This window comes from Podarcis bocagei, assembly GCF_964188305.1.
Source record: "Podarcis bocagei genome assembly, chromosome: 10".
Lineage (NCBI taxonomy): Eukaryota > Metazoa > Chordata > Lepidosauria > Squamata > Lacertidae > Podarcis > Podarcis bocagei.
Genome location: NC_138135.1, coordinates 52711245 through 52728226, shown reverse-complemented (window position 1 = coordinate 52728226; position 16982 = coordinate 52711245). Strand labels below are relative to the sequence as shown.

The following is a 16982-nucleotide window of genomic DNA, read 5'->3' as shown; positions in this document are numbered from 1 at the left end:
ATATTCTAATAAAATGTATTTCATTCAACACAGCTTAAGATGCTTTCATTAATCAGAAGCTGTATTCATAGTTTTTATGTTATAGCTGCACTTAGACTACAGAAAAGGAATTTTATCTGCAGAAAGTCAGTCTTGCCATCATTGTCCTAATAATCTGATTTGTTGATATTAATCTTGTTTTGTTGAATTATAATTTCTAACTTTCATCTATGCTACCATATTTTGAACTGCTTGCAATTGTCCCATATATGACACTAGTGCACATGAGAATGTAGGTCCAGTTTGGACCCTTACTTCAATTGTCCTGTGACTCACATAGTGAAGGAGAATGCAGGTGTGTCCCACCTCTTCATCACATGTGACATGGGTTTGCACATGAAAGCCCATACGTGTTATGGTCTGATTTATACACTTTCCCGCTCCTACCCCAAAACAGAGAAAAATGGGCTGTTGAACATACTGTCCTTAGATGAACTGCCCACTTGACATTTCATACTATATCCATGTAAAACAGGCATTGCACACACCTCCACCATACACATTGTGGCACCAGCCCAGTAAGAGCCTGAAGAAGGCCACTGGGAGATATTTTTTTTAAGCACATTATCATAATTAGACAGTGGGCTGAGCCAGTCTGAGCCAGGTCTACAAGCTCTACAGCAAGGGTAGCTAAACTCTCTCAGGCCAAGGGACACATTTACCCATGGGCTGCATGGTCAAAGTGGATGTAGTCTCCAGGGGCTGCATGTCAAAGTGGGTGGGCCAAAAGGGTACAGTAGGTGTTGCAAGAACTGCAGTTCTCAAGGCTGACTTTCAAACAACTTCCCCATCAGCTATTCTATTCTATTTAAAAACGTGTATTTATTTTGTTGTATAAGCTGTCCTGCCTTTTCCCTTTTGTCTTCTTAACCTTATTCTTCATAAATTCTCTTAAAATGGTTTCCTGACATTTGATGTGGATTTGTGGCTCCACATGACTGTGTTCTCCCCACTGTGCCTAGATTCCCTGGACCCATCCCTGAAGGGAACCGGAAACTCCCACAATTCCCTAAATAAAATCAATCTCCCATTGACTTGAGAGATTCAAGGACAAAGAGAAAACAAGAGGGCTGGTGGCAGCAGACCTAACATTTTGCTCTGGGAGTTACTCACATTCACAGGTAGGGAGTACGTGAGCTATACTGGTTTCTATTCCAACTTTTACCTTTGTACAGCAGGCTATATTCCAAACAAACAAAAGTCACAGATTTCTACACACACACACATCTCTATCTTCCATCCACACGGCAAGTGGCTTTCCAAGCAAGAACAAGTATTCAAAGAGGGCACAGAGAAGGATTCATAGTGGTGTGGCCTGTGGCAAGATGGAGAGGCCTGGAGGACCACATTCAACCCTGAGCCTGAGGTTCCCTACTCCTACTATGCATACCTACCTGGGAGTAAGCCTCCTTGAGGTTAATGACACTTACCTTTGAGTAGAAATCAGACAAATCATGTGCCTAAACCTCTACAGGAGCATGTTCTGAATATTTGTTTTAATTCTTTGAGGGATTGAATTGAGAAATTTAACCCACCAAAAAGATTCAATAAAACTTCAATAATATTTTCAGGATGTGCCACTAAAGCCCAAAGTATCCCTATACCATGACCATCTTATTTCTGGGATTATAATTGTCCCAGCTGTGTTGGATGTGGTGTGCCTTTCTAGCTCATTGCATTATCTGAAAGATGCACCTGTGATGAAAAACTTTATATATCTTCAGGCATCTGCTTATGTAAGCATGTACAAAGTTCTAGCCAAACCAACAGTACCAATTTCAAATGACTTGAATTCTTACAAAAGCAGCTTGTTAGAAAGGTTCTGGCATTGTTACTCTTGTTTCGCCTATGCAATTGACAACATAAATTTAAGAAGCACTCTAAGGAGCTTTTAACACTTAATTTAAAATTACCATGTTAACAATCATTATTATCCCTGTGAGATACAATATAAAGTTGTTCAACAGTAATACCATAAAAGGTACAGTGGTGCCCCGCAAGACGAATGCCTCGCAAGACGTAAAACTCACTAGACGAAAGAGTTTTCCGTTTTGGAGGTGCTTCGCAAAACAAATCTCCTATGGGCTTGCTTCGCAAGACGAAAATGTCTTGCGAGTTCCTGCGGGGTTTTTTTCCTTCCCCCCCTTTTTCTAAGACGCTAAGCTGCTTATCAGCTGATCCGATAAGCCGCTAAAAGCCGCTAATAGCGCTAATAGCGCTAATCCGCTAATGGGCTTGCTTCGCAAGACAAAAAAACCGCTAGACGAAGAGAATCACAGAACGGATTCTTTTCGTCTTGCGAGGCACCACTGTATAACCATTCCTACCATAGTTAAAGATAATTTAACTTTCCCATTGTCTGTTAGAAAGAATGAAAATGTCCCTATTACAGCATGATAGCTCAGTTGCCAATCATATGCTACTTAATGGCAGCAAAACCCATTTGTTTCAATGAGATGCTATAGGAGCTTGAAGTTTGAGTTGAAAATTCATATAGTTTCATGGATCATTGTTGACAATTCTTTGCTAGGGTCATATGTTGACTGTTTCAGCAGCTGCAGCAGATGCGTAACAATCTTAATAACACCTCTTTTAACTGTGACAACAATTTTCTTGTCGTATCATGATGAAATCATTCTCAAACGCCCTCAGGTCACATAGTTTAGTCTCTTAAACCTAACAGCATTGCTTTCCTTAAACCAAACAGCATTGCTTTTCCATTTATTACTAACACTGTTATTTCTGTAACCTTGGATAGTCTTCACTGTTTGAAAGTAAGTGAGGCAAATAGTAAGAAGGCACACAGGTAAGACAACAGATGCTGTGAAATAGTACAGGTCTTTTACAGGCAATGAGGTTGGGCTGATTTACACTAGATGAGGATGAGATCCACAGTAGTGTGACAGGCAAATGAAAAACGTTTTATGCCCTTAGCAGTGGGAGACATTTAAATGGTGACAGCTGTTGATAGATACTAGTTATATAATCTGTTGATACATCTTAACTTGTGAATTTCTATCTGTTTACATTATTCAAAGTCATATGAGCCACAGTAATTTCCAAGTAGTGTTGCATATATGTCAGCTAATATTCCAATCATATAATTAGTGGAAAGTGACTCCAGTCTGCTTCCACAAAATTCATTTCTACATAGATATGTTTAGTATCACAGCATAAAGCAGCAGTCCTATACACTTTTACCTGGAAGTAAGTCCCACTGAACTCAGTGGGATTTACCTCTGAGTATAAATGCATTGGGTTCTGCTGCATATTAATCTCAGGTTTCTCTTTCTGATTTATTTTAATCTTATTTCACATTTCAGCATGCCAGAAAGAAAAGAATAAATATTAGGTATCTGCACCTACCTGTGATCTAAGTGGTGAACAGAAAAAATAACACCTGAATTTAAGCGAGTTTGTTTGAGTGACACCAAAATTGTGAATTCATGTTTATTTCTTAACTTCTGAAAAAAGAGTTCTGCTTTCTCTGGAGATGCTTTTACACTTCTTGAAGCACCTAGAATGAAACAAAAAATGAGAGTTGTTTGGTTTTTTTTACCAAAAGTACTCTATGTATCGGTAGTACTAAGCATGAAGACAAATATTTACAGTTGATTAAACTTTGAAACAGTAGTTTGTATAGTATTCCACAATGTAACTCAGATGACAGTAGTGCTTCCATCAACAGAAAGGAGAAGGAGCAATTACCAGCTAATTACCCTTGCCTTCAGTCTCTGCATTCCCCAGATCTGCTCCAGGGTGTTGGGGGACCCTATAGAGGATATTTAGGTTTGTGTACGAGAGGTGCAAGAGAACAGAAATCACTGGAATTAATTTTCCCATTCTTCCATTGATGGAAACCTCAACATCAGCTGAGCAATGCTGTTGGATGTAGCCCAGTAACTACTCAACCGACAATTCAGACCCACAAAGCTGTCAACCATCTTTCAGACCAAACCATTACATGCTTTTAGTGTGGATTCACAGAGTCCTGTACCTATACTGAAGAATAAAATGTTATCCTGTCAATTAAAGTCTCTAAAGACTAACACAGAAATCTATTGTTAAAATCTGAGCATAAAATGGCACTATTTATGAGAGCCAATTCTTTCTAGAGATCACCAAGGATGTATTTAGCCCAACTGAGAATACTTAAGCATTTCATTTTTGAAAGAATATCAAATTAAAACTGATAGTTTAAAAACTTTGAATACTTTTATTATCCTTGCTGCTTTGGCTCATATGGTTCTATGAATGCAATACATCTTTACCATTTAATGGAAGTGTTTAATAAATTATGAAGCAACTCAAATACAATTACTTCCCAGTGTTCTTTCTTTTTTAGCCATGGCATACTAACAGACTCAAGTAACACGCTTTTGTATTCTGTATGATGGTTTGAAGTGCACTAACAATTTCTGGCAATATAAACAATTTATTCCCCAAAGGACGGAAGGATAAACACACATGGGGAAATGTCTTTCACCTCAAGGTCTTAACATGCAGCAAACTTCTACAAAGCACAATGATACTTTACATTTTGCAAAGAATGAAGAATAAAATCCACAATTCAAATCAAAAGCATTAAAATTTTAAACAGTATGTTTTCTAACAAGCACTAGTGTTTATAAATATTTAAGGGAGAATGTGATTTTGCAGTTAGAAATTAAGATTGTGGAAGAATGTCATTCTTAAATTATGCTGTATTCTACCTTACGCATGGACTGCCCAAGTCATCACAATATTGTTATGAGTTTGGGTGTAGGGCTGTATGCCAAGACCTTTCTAACCCTGGGATCCAGGGTTAGTGTTAAAATATAAACAAGGCTAGCTTACAGATTTAGGGGATGCGGGTGGCGCTGTGGGTAAAACCTCAGCGCCTAGGACTTGCCGATCGTCAGGTCGGCGGTTCGAATCCCCGCGGTGGGGTGCGCTCCCATCGTTCGGTCCCAGCGCCTGCCAACCTAGCAGTTCGAAAGCACCTCTGGGTGCAAGTAGATAAATAGGGACCGCTTACCAGCGGGAAGGTAAACGGCATTCCGTGTGCTGCGCTGGCTTGCCAGATGCAGCTTGTCACGCTGGCCACGTGACCCGGAAGTGTCTGCGGACAGCGCTGGCTCCTGGCCTATAGAGTGAGATGAGCGCACAACCCTAGAGTCTAGCAAGACTGGCCCGTACGGGCAGGGGTACCTTTAGCTTTAGCTTACAGATTAGGTGATTACCTGAGTGATGGGCCATTAAGGGGAACAAAGGAATGGATCTGTGTGAGACAGCAAATGGGTCCTCAACTGGCTGGTAGTTAGAAAAAGACCAAAGACAAGAACTGAGAGTTCAGTGGCATGAGCTAGAAGCAAAGCAGCAAAAGGGCATAGAGAGAGGAATGCATGATTTGTGTTTGTACACAAGGCTGCAGCTATGGGATAAACAAGAGCCTTTTGGGATGTTGATGCTGTGAACCTCTCCAGGTTGAATTTCCTAGGCACTAACACCAAGTGTGGGTCCTTCAAGGCCAGTGCTAGTGAGAACCAGTTAAGTAAGACCTGTGATGGGAAGGGGTGTTTGTTCCTTCAAGATGGGAGGGATGAGTGTGCACTGTTTTGAAGGTTCTTTTAATCAAGCATCATGACTGATTACATGAAGTAATGGGATAGGGTCCAGCATTTTGCTTGAATCTGGCTTAGGTCATTAAATGGAGCTCTCTTCGCAATGTATGCTCTCTATGCTGCGTAAGTATGCTCTCATGTATGCTCTCTATGCTGCATAAGTGGTTGTTCGGTTCTTAGTCAGTAAAGATAGCTTTGCTATTTTTAAGCTTCCAAGTTACTTTACCTTATGCTGTTATTAGAAACCATTTTAAACCTTGCAACTTTCTATCAATAAAGCATTATTATAATAAAGTGCTTGAGTTCCTGGACCTACCCAGCTTGGTTATGGGTCAGTTTCCACAAAGATCAACTCACTCTGCCTCAACATCTGCAAAGAAATCTGACTCACCCAACCTTTGGAAATAAATTTGTATTTACTTCCCTTGCCTTGGTGAAAACTCTTAAAAGAGAAGAATCAAAAGGCTACATTATGGAGTCTGCTGCATTAGTAAAGATTTGATTCACCCATTGCCTATTCTCAATGTGTCCCTGCACAGGTAGGTTTAAAGCTGGGTGTGCTGTTAAGATTTCAATGCCAATGGGTACCACTTGCTAAAAGGGAAAGGAGTTCTGGCTTTTCTGCCAACAAGATAGGCTTGTTGTCAGTTATTTCTATGTGTGCCCAGCAATGGTTTGTGCACGCGATGCAGGTTTATAGAGAAATTATTTTCCCGTTACACCATGATTTCATGCCTTGGATTGGTGTTAAACTTTCTAAACCATGCTTGCTGGTTCAGGTACGATGGAAGGTTCTAAATGCTTTGAAAATAGCTTTCTAATGGAGAGAGGTTGCAATCTAAGCATAACATACCCATGAGCTAAATCCATCATTCTATTGATTGAGAAAACAGATACAACTGTGATGATTTCCAAAGTTTTAAAAATGTTAAATTTCCCTGGTTTTATCTTATTCCAGTTTTCATCTGACATATAAAAATGAGTATTGGACAGACACAGGGTTAGAATAGGTGGGCTAGTAAATGAGGCCAAAAGAGGATATTGTAATTTATTTTTAAAAAATCAGAGGGATTGACACAAAGGTGTTTGGCATTATTTAACATTAAAATATAATGGATACAATGACTAATAGCTACAAACTATCCACTAGTAACTCTAAGATGATTATCAGGTGCTTTATAACTATTAGATATGGGGAAAAATTCTGGAAGAAGCTCTCTGAAACAGCTGCCAGAACAGTGGCTATCTCTTTCATTTTCAGAACATATATATTTTTATTATGATACTCCAGTTAGGTCCCGGTTGAGTAAATGGGTTTTCTACCATGAGTGTCTGCTTGTTGGGATTTCAGTTTTGTTTTTCTTTTTTAAAAAATGCATTCATTGTATTTGCATTTTTAAATATTCGGGTATGAATTGCCTTGAGACGGTGGCTTAGAAGACAATTAATAAATCAACTGTAATATAATAATAAATTCACTCATTGAGGAGTAAGTCCTATGCAGCTGTACTGCATGAATGACATGCATAAAAAGCTTCAGAGAGAAACTTACGCAAAATATATAAATGTATTAAAAAATAATTAAAGCCAGAGAAGAAAATAAGAAGTATGAAAAGTTAAATTCTGGTAGAAATGAAACAAGATAAATGAAAAATAAGCAAATCAGTAATGATTGCAAAATGTTCAATTAGCATGTTCCCAGTGTTAATTGGAATGGAGACTGTTTCGTTATTAAACCATATTTCAGCCACTTCCTTCAACTCTAACACCAACTGAATTTGGTGAGAGATAGCTACCTTTTGATAGACACAGGGATGATGAAAACAGTTTACTTGTCATGGCTACTCTGCAATACTTATAGAAAGTAATATTTTTGCAATATCTTCTCCAATGGATGGCCTGACCTCATAAACCCATATCCATCCAGACCTAAACAGATTTTACTAGAATTTCACCCATTTTACTAATGAAATGTCTGGGAACTTTACTTAACTAAGCCAACTGCAATTTGACCCAGCTCTAGGTGTTTTTCTCACCCAAACCAATTACTTCCTGTTCTGTTTGACCCTTCCTTGAGGAATATGAAAAATGAACCAGGTAGACTTCAAATAGGTGCCAGTGAAGAAGAACCAGGACAAAAGTTCAGCAAAATGTCTATGTGCTGATAATTGAAATGCAAACCCATTTTTTATTCTGGCTGCCCTTGAACTATCAGAGTAATTTTTAAAATGTTCTATCCACTGTGTTTCAGCAAATTGTTAGCGCAAGTTTAATTGTGACACCTGCCTCCTAAAGTAATAGTTCATGAATTAATAAAACGTTTCCAACCTAAGCACTTTCCTAAAAATGAGCACTTTCATGAAATATTTCAAAGGCATGAATTCCAGAATACTGTTATTAAAAGGTTTATTAATACGGCATCTGTAGTCTAATGTAATTTACATAAGCAATTTATATTGTGCAAAGCTTAAATTTAATCCCAAATACGGAAATATATCTCCAACACACAAGAGCACACAAGATGAAGCAGAGTTTATTGGCTTACTATTGATAGAAATCATGGTTTAGAATAAGGATGAGGAATTTGCTGCTTTCCAGATGCTTTTGGACACCAGCTCCCATCAGTTACAGTGAGCATGGCAGTTGGGGTCTTGGTGGTCAAATGTTCTCTTTTCCTAGCCTAGAACATAGGTTCCAGAACCTATGAGCCCGTATAATTTAGACTGATTTGTCTATTAAATTTCAAAGGAGATCTATTAAAGAGCCCAAAATTCATGTGAAACGAGGGTTAAGACTTTCTCCCTCAGTGAAAAGATAGTTGCAGGAGCAGAAACTGCTTCAGTACCATGTCAAAAGTTTGGAGAAGAATAATAATTCCAAGACCCATAAGGTTATTGTCTCTGGGATATCTCAGATAACAGTAATGAGAAAACACAGTGGAACAGATTCCTCCACTAAAGAAGTAACAGAATCATCTTAAATCCCCACAACGATCACCAATCCCTAGGATTGCTTCCTTTCTAGTTGCCTCAAATAGCAAGGAATGCTCTTCAGAAGCTCTGCAGCACCCAGCATCCTGCCATCATTACCATACCACACCCAGAAGTGACAAGCAGTGTTCCAAGACACTTATCAGTGTTGACAGATTACATTTGCGAGCTACTCTTTCTGAAAGATGCTCATCTGTCTGCCAGGCTCCATACAGCCTACTGTGCTCTGTCCATGGTCCTGATGCCTACATCCTACATTCCTAATGTGAACTGTTCGCTCTTCCGTGCTTCTTTCCTACTGATACCTGAATTCACCTATTTCTAGAACTGAAACTACTCTCTGTAGCTGTGCACCAGCCTTGAACAGTGCCTCCACATGAAGCCAATATAGTTGCCTACAACTGTTTCCCGAAACTCCTTCAGGTGCCTGATATCCATTTGAAAGTTTGATGCAGCTACTAACTGGACATTCCTAGCTATGAGAATGTTTTATAGATAAAAGTTTATCCTGTGGGTGGAAGGGGTATGTAACTGGTGTCAGGAAGCACTGCTTTAATTATATCTGAATTTAACTTATTTTAAAAAAGACATAATTAAATCACTCCTAAACATTGGTCATTACAGGAATAGGTAATATCAAAACTGAATGAAGTCTCATACCTGTTTACATCTGGCTATAACAACTCACACAGCCCCAGTTAACATGACCACTTTATGACAATTCTAAATTGGTGAGATTATTAGATACACAATAAGGTTTCCCAAAAGATGGGATGTTACCACTGTTTTTGCTGAGCCCAGCAAAATATACTACAGAGAGTCCTCTAGCGGCCTGTAGAACTTTAGGAGGAAGTTGCTGCTGCAGACGAGCAGAGAGAATGCAAGTAATAAGATGTCATCTCCTCATTTTCTATGCTACATTTGGCCACTTAACTAAGAGAAAGAGGCTATGCTGCACAACTGTTGCTTAAGCAAAACCAGGGTTTACCAGGGCAGAGTTCTGGAAAACAATATGCTTCTTAAAAGAACTGTCCTTTGTATAAGCTGACAAGTGAATAACCAAAACTTGCTCTTGCACTTCCACAGATATGAAATACTGCTTCCTGAGGCATACAGTAGCTTCCTGGACCGTCTCAGTCAAACCAAATTGCCACAAGAGTATCTGTGATACAAAGGCTCAACTTATGGTTTGTATAAGAAGCATGTATACACTTAACATTACACCTGCCTACAGCCTTCCAGATGTTTTTTGAATCCCATTAGACTCCAAGAAATATGGTAATGTGGCCCCCAAGGTATTAAAGAAAGACTCCAAACTTCCCTTTCTTACATGATGTTTCATTTACACATTTCATATTTACATCATGCTTTGATAAAGGTGATAATGGCATTAAATTTATTACCAAGGCTTGGTGCAAGCAAGCTGTGAAAAGTACTGAGAGAATATTGTGCTGATGCCCTATTCCTAAACAGGTATATCGAAATTAATTCTATAGAAACTTTTTTCAGTGGCACTGGCCATGCTTAAAATCTCAGCCAGTGAAACCTCCAAGAAAATACTATATTATTATTAAGAAAATACTATATTACCATCCTTGTTGTAAAATCAACTACTTCATTCTAAACTTCATTCAATGGAAATAAGCATACCTAGAATCATATACTTTGTACCCCCAGCCCCCCAAAAAGGCTTTTTGACAAAACTTCCTCAACCAAATTGGAGTATGTATTCATATAATCATTTTCTAACTGTTTCAGCTATAAATCAATTTTTAAGTGTAGATTTGTTGAACAGTCAGTATTTAATTTCAGCCACTTGTGAACAGATGAGGTCTTTAGACATCACAGTCTTGGGAATGTTGATAAAGGAGCTTTAATCTCTGCAAGCATTCCAGAAGTGTCAGAATGATGATGCAGCAATAAATTAATGATTTCACTAGATTGGCTGGGAAGAGGACTTAGTTCTGCAGAACATCCGGAAAGAAGAATACATATCTGGCAATGATATTCACTTTCATTATTTACAATGCTATTTCCACACTCAGCTACTTTTTTAATAAATGTGATAGAAGAAAAAGCCAATCAGACAGTCAGAATCTCTCTAAGTACGTTCTCCAAGGCAACAATGTGCTTCTCCTCTGACAATGGCCATGATGAGAACATAAGCACATTTATTACAAAGACAGACATCAGTACTGTGATTCTGCAAAAGCACAAATCTATTTTTAATCACACGTTTTCATTCAGATTAGTACAAGAGACACCAGATTGTGGCAGGGCATAAGAGACAAAGGATGACAAAATGCAATAGAGGATGGGGCTCCTTTGGTGAATACAGCCCTTCTTACCCTGCAGCATTATGGCAAGACAAATTGTGCTTCTCGGAATGAAAAAACAAAAGTGGTCTTCAGCTGCTGGGTCACGTCACATAAATGGAACACACAAACTAACCTATGGTGGGCCACCCTTCAGTGCTGCCACCGTTCTTCAAAAGTTTGGGTCTTTTTTCTTTTGTAAAATGCTAGGGATGCAAAGAAGCCATGAACCTGATATCTAAAGTAGCATCTGCTGCTAGGTTCTTGCACAGAGTCCTAAACCAGTTAAAACTGGTTCTTGTATCAAAGGCTATAGTTAAAGGTGGAGCCGGTGTCTGAAAATCTGAAGACCACTTATCTATAACCCCTACAGAGTTTATCTGAAATTTTTGGTTCCTCCAGGTTACCACTGATCAGACCTAACACAGGGAAGTAGGCTGAATATCAGTAGCCTCAGCCCATTTAGTTAAACCTTAGAAATCTAAGCCAATTTGAGTGAGGACTTATAGGTGCTGAATCTCTCTAAAGATGAATATATCTTTTATAACAATCCTGTGTTGTCAAGGATCCTATAGATGTACTAGATTGCAGTTTGTTCTGAATAGTACCCTCATAAAGTACCCTCCAGAGCCACTGTTGTCTAATTACATCGTATTCCAACAAAAGTATATTTGGTTTATGGAGATTGACTGTAATTGCAATCACTTCTACAGCCACTGCAGCCTACTATATTCTCACTGACTTAAATGTGTGTTAAATCAGCATTTTTCTATCATGCTCTTTTTAGGTACCACAGCATTGTCACAAAAAGCACAACCGTCACAGCTTTCAATGCAGACTTCACTTTTTTCATATGTCCCTAAATATTCAATTCACAAGCCAATGGAAAACGCATACCATGCTGAGCAAAAAAGAAATTTTCAATTAGAAGACTGTCAAGCACCATTTTAAATCTTGTCACATTTTTGCCTTGAAGCCTAAAACTTGGGTCTTCAGTCCCTAGCATGCTCACTTGAAGCAGGTCCAACTGAAATAAATAGAACTTACTTCTTCATAAACATGTTTAGGGTGGAGCTGTTAGACTACAATTCTGACTGTGTTTACAAATGGTTAACAGAACACATCTACTGAAAACACACTGTGCTTGATGGAGTTTGTTTACTTATTTCCAACCTTTATATCCCCACCCTTCACCTGAATGTCATAGGGTGAGTTACAATGCCAAGTACAGAATATGTGTGAAGGATTATAGACTGACAGGTCATTCCAGAGGTGGGGCATTGCAGTAGCAGAGCTATATCCAAAGCCCTGCCAGCTCATGTCAGCAAGCGTGGAAGCTGGGGTGGGTTTGTTATTTTGTCATGCCAGCTCCAAGTTGGCATAACAGAGAAACCTGCGCTACTCTCTTAAAGGAGCCACCGGGCTTTATATCCAGTGGATCCAAAACAGCTGTTACCTCATTACATGGCTTTCTCGCTCTGCAGAATTACCCCACCACATGGTTCTCCACACACTGTCCAATTTAACTGCTCACAAATAGGGTGGATAATTTCAAGAAGCCACTTGCACCCAGTTCTAGCCCAAAATGGAGGTTTTATACCTTTGCATTCTCAACACACTGTATATGTGTGTGTGCGTCGTTGTGTGTATCTTACACACACACAGCAGTGGATATAATGAAATCATATAGAATTTAGCCATGTTTTTTAATAGCATCATGGATGTTGACTGTGTAGGGAGCTAGCTTAGAATATCAGAGGAATATCCCACCACTTTAATATAAAATACTATCAGATGGGCTCCAAAGGAGCCTGCTTAACTTCATATATCCCTTATTGCAGTATTTAAGTTTTAGGGCCCTGATCTGGCCCTAAAGTTAGCTGCAACCTACTCTCAAGTCATTGTGCACAGGATTGCAGTGTAAGTTCCATTGAAGACTGTGGGACTTTGCATGCTTCCCGAGGAGCAAGCATGCATAGGCTCAGGCTGCAGTACTTTGCCCTCTTCTCCAGCAGTAAGCACAACTGAAATTAATTGGACTGGCTTTATATGAATAGAAAAATATTAGGTTAGTCACAAATAACTTGCTTCATTGGTTTCAGTGTGGTGTGCAGTGCAGCTCTATGTATGTTTATCCAACAGTAAGTCTCATTATGCTCAGTAGGGCTTATTCCTTGATAAATGTAAATTAAGTTTAGCTGAACTATAGTCTACATGCATTGTTTGTAAAATAGATTATTTTTTTCTTCAACTGTAAACTATTTTGAATTTCTGCATCTATTATATTCTACATCTATTATATTCTGACCAGGGAGCATTTCATGAACTACCATCTGTGCCTGTCTGTGGCTGATAAGTTAACTGCATATGTGTTCATGCTCTTTGAAAGCCCCCCATTTATCTAACTGTGACAAGCTTTTTCATCACACCCATAAGCAGAGTTCCATCTCTTCCCATGAATAAGTTTATTTAAACATATTATTATTGTCGATTTTATTTAAACTATTTCTTCACTACACAGCAATTTCAGCAGGGTTATAACTAGTGTTTCAAATGCATAATACAATTACTAAAAACAAGGCCTACACTCATTCTCAGCATGCATGCATGCACACGTGCATGCACACACACACACACACACACACACACTTGATCCCTATTATTTAGCACATTACCTAGTTAGCATTTTTCTGTAACCTATTTTATTAATTAGCATCATCCTCAAAACCAGGGAAACAATGTGTATCAGCAATTTGCTTTTAAAAAAACTATTAAAATTGCTTTAGCTAAGGGTACTTTCTTAACATACACTCTTGCAAGCAATAAAGGGCATTTTGAGCAGCACTTGCTACTTAAACAGTCTTTTTTAAGCTTCCACCCTCTCCAGCTCAGATAAAGAATTGATACAAGAGCCACCTCAATCATTGCTTAACATACTATAATTATTCAAAGCAAAAAACTGTAGCAAAACCAGTGAAGGAAAACAAAATCAAGGACAAAGATTTTTAACCTGGATTATAATGCAGGATCCCTATGTTATTTTCAAATCTAGTCCATCTCTTGCCTTCTAATAGAATATCTGCAAAGGCAAACATGGAAACGTGCTCCTGCATATCTGAAAGCATAGCTAAATGTTGTTGTCTCTAGCTAAGTCATACACAGAACAGACCCACTAGAATCTATGAACTTAAGTTAGTCATGCCAACTTATTTCAGTGGGCCTACACTATACAAGACTTAGTTGATACAACCCTAAGGTGTTAAGTTGGCTTCATGTTTTGTAGGCTACCATACAAGCAATAACTGCTAATTATTTAGAGCCCTTCAAGCTGAAGGCCCAGGGGATCATATTGACAACTTTGCAATATCTTAGGTTACTTCAAGCAACCAAGGTTTCTGGACCAGAGGGACATAATTCCACTTGGACAAGAACTTCAGCATTTCCCCCTCTCTCGTAAATAAAGCACTGGGTAGAATAGTTTATGTGATTTGACTCCATTCTATTTTGGGCAGGGCTGGCTCACCCGTGAGACAAGTCGATGTGTGGATGTCTTCACCTGATGCACATTCATTACCTGTTTAGTTTCTCTGCACCTGCAATTCCCCCCTCCCACACACACTCCTATTCATAAAGCTGTCATCTGTCTCAAATGCACAAGCCTCAGCTTAGCAGTAAAGCAAATATGCTTTACAGTTTCAAATCACAAGGAACGGCCCTGTACAGCTGGAGCAGCATCTCCACCCCCATCGTTCAGCCCGGACACTGTGGTCCAGCACTGAGGGCCTTCTGGCAGTTCCCTCGAAGCCAGAAGTGAAGTTACAGAGAACCAGGCAGAGGGCCTTCTCAGTAGTGGCACCCATCCTGTAGAACACCCTCCCATCAGATGTATAGATGAATAACTATACAACTTTCAGAAGACATCTGAAGGCAGCCCTGTATAGGAAAGTTTTTAATGTTTGGTGTTTTTATTATGTTTTTATATTTGTCGGAAGCCACCCAGAGTAGCTAGGCTAGGGCAGCCAGTCAGATAGAGAGGGTGCAACAACAATAACAACAACAGCAACAACAATAATAATAATTACTAGTTTGAGGGGGAAATGCATCAAACAACAGTATTTCTCAATGATAGATATGGATTGTGGCCAGCTTCATAAGTGCACAGCTTTAGACACCAGTCGTGGGAATGCACTGGAGATGCAGTATATGAGTAACATGCACACAGCCTAAAATTCCACACCCTCCTTGAGTTATTATACCTGGTTAGAATGTGTCCATGAACTGTAATATTCCTGCTTGCCTAGATGGAGAAGTAAGTGTGTATTGGAAATCTCTGGTTTTGCATGGCTAGGATGTAGCCTGCTGTACAAAGTAAAGAGTCAGTCTTGTCTTTTCTTTTGGCCATTGGTTCTGCTAACCAAGGGCATGTATTCCCCAGAAGGTTGCTCATGAAAGAAAGTAGCCCTTGGGCTAAAAGGGGACCTCCCCACCCCACCTTCTGCTATAAGAAGCGGCATGATGTGCGTAGAGAATGGAAAGTATCTCAGCTTTATTCATTCTGCAGCAGAAGATGCCTTTTAAATCCATATACTAGTTCTGCTTGTTTTTTGTTACTTTGTAGAAAGGTATTATGCAATGGGCATGCTATGTTTTTAACATATATCAGCTAGGAAAAGTCTCCATCTCTCAGGTCCTGAATGGACCGAGTGAGAATCTCTTAAAGAAATAGCTTATATGCTTATAGACAAAGCAGGATGCTTCCAGTCCATTCATACTTTCATCTTACACTCATGAAAAGCCAAAAGATCTCTCTCCCCCGTGTCTTCAAGCCAAATTCTGAAAAAAGTCTACTTTTTCAAAGTTCCCTACACCAGCAACAGTTTGCTTCGTTTGCCTTGCACCCTGAGAAAATCAGCTATGATTGAGTCACATCAAACATTGTTTCCAAAAATGTAGACAGAAATAAAGTTAGCATGAAAACTGTAACCCCCATAACAATAACAAGTTTTAAACATAGCTACATAGTATTGCTATACCACAGTACAAATTGACCTGTTTTAGTTTTGTTTTCTGACAGCAGAAAGAACCATTGAGGAGCCACTAACTGTGAAGTTCCTTCATGCATCATGCTGACAGATTAAATCTGCTCTTTGGTGTTCTGTTCCATGGTGTGCTTTATCACAAACCACCATATAATTCCACCCCATCTGTTGGTGCTTGTGGGGTGTGTGCATGCATTTGCTTGCTGAAATAACTAAGCATACTTTATATACATACATGCCAACTGTTCTAACAAAAAAGGAACATCTTTTCTGAATGTCTCCCATCTTCTAGCACTGAGCACCAGTTCTCATTCAGCTGGTCAGTATGCATTAAAGTTATCAAATACGTAATTAATTGTCCTCAATATGTCAAGCACTGTAAAATAAAGTCAGTAGACAGCTGTATTCATTAATTCTAATGGTACAGTGTTGCATTTTGTCCATTTCCTTTTTCGTCAATATGTTTTCTATGACTCATCCCAGAAATAATTATAACAGAGGGTGGATTATTTAACAAAATATGGATTTTTGCAGTTAATGACCGGTGTTCATATAACTTGCCTTTATTTTTTTACCTACTGTGAGGGTTTGATTAGCTGCTTGTGCGTGAAAACGTGCTCCCTCAGAGTTTGTGCGCCCCCACAAACCTCCGTGTGTGACGGAGCTCCTCAGACATGTCTGCTCTAGTCACTAGTAGAGTCCGACAGTGGCTGTCTGCGGAAGCGTTTCCAGCAAAGAAGTTCCTTAACGGAAACGCGTCTCCTGGACTCACGGCGTGACAGTTTCCTGCGAGGTATGGGTCTCCCTATGGGAGACTCCGATACCTCACCACTGTTCTCGCTGGAAGCCTCCCTGAGCCCTCCCTCCTGCTCGCATTCCCTCAGAGACCCACTCCTCCCCCTGCTGGTCCCTGCTTCAGCAGTTGAGTCTCTTTCATCCTGCCTGAGTCCCTCCACCACCTGATGCTCTGATGGCAGTTCCCTGACATCCACCTCC

General features: G+C 39.4%; 1 protein-coding gene across 2 annotated transcripts in view; it reads right to left on the bottom strand.

Moving 5' to 3' along the window:
• Positions 1-16982, bottom strand: part of NELL2 (neural EGFL like 2) — a 117540-nt gene that overhangs the window by 89980 nt on the left and 10578 nt on the right. For both annotated transcript variants that reach the window (XM_081211552.1, XM_081211551.1), the window contains exon 3: positions 3406-3556. In XM_081211552.1, coding sequence (XP_081067678.1) covers positions 3406-3556 — 151 coding nt within the window. The remainder of the gene's footprint in view (positions 1-3405; positions 3557-16982) is intronic.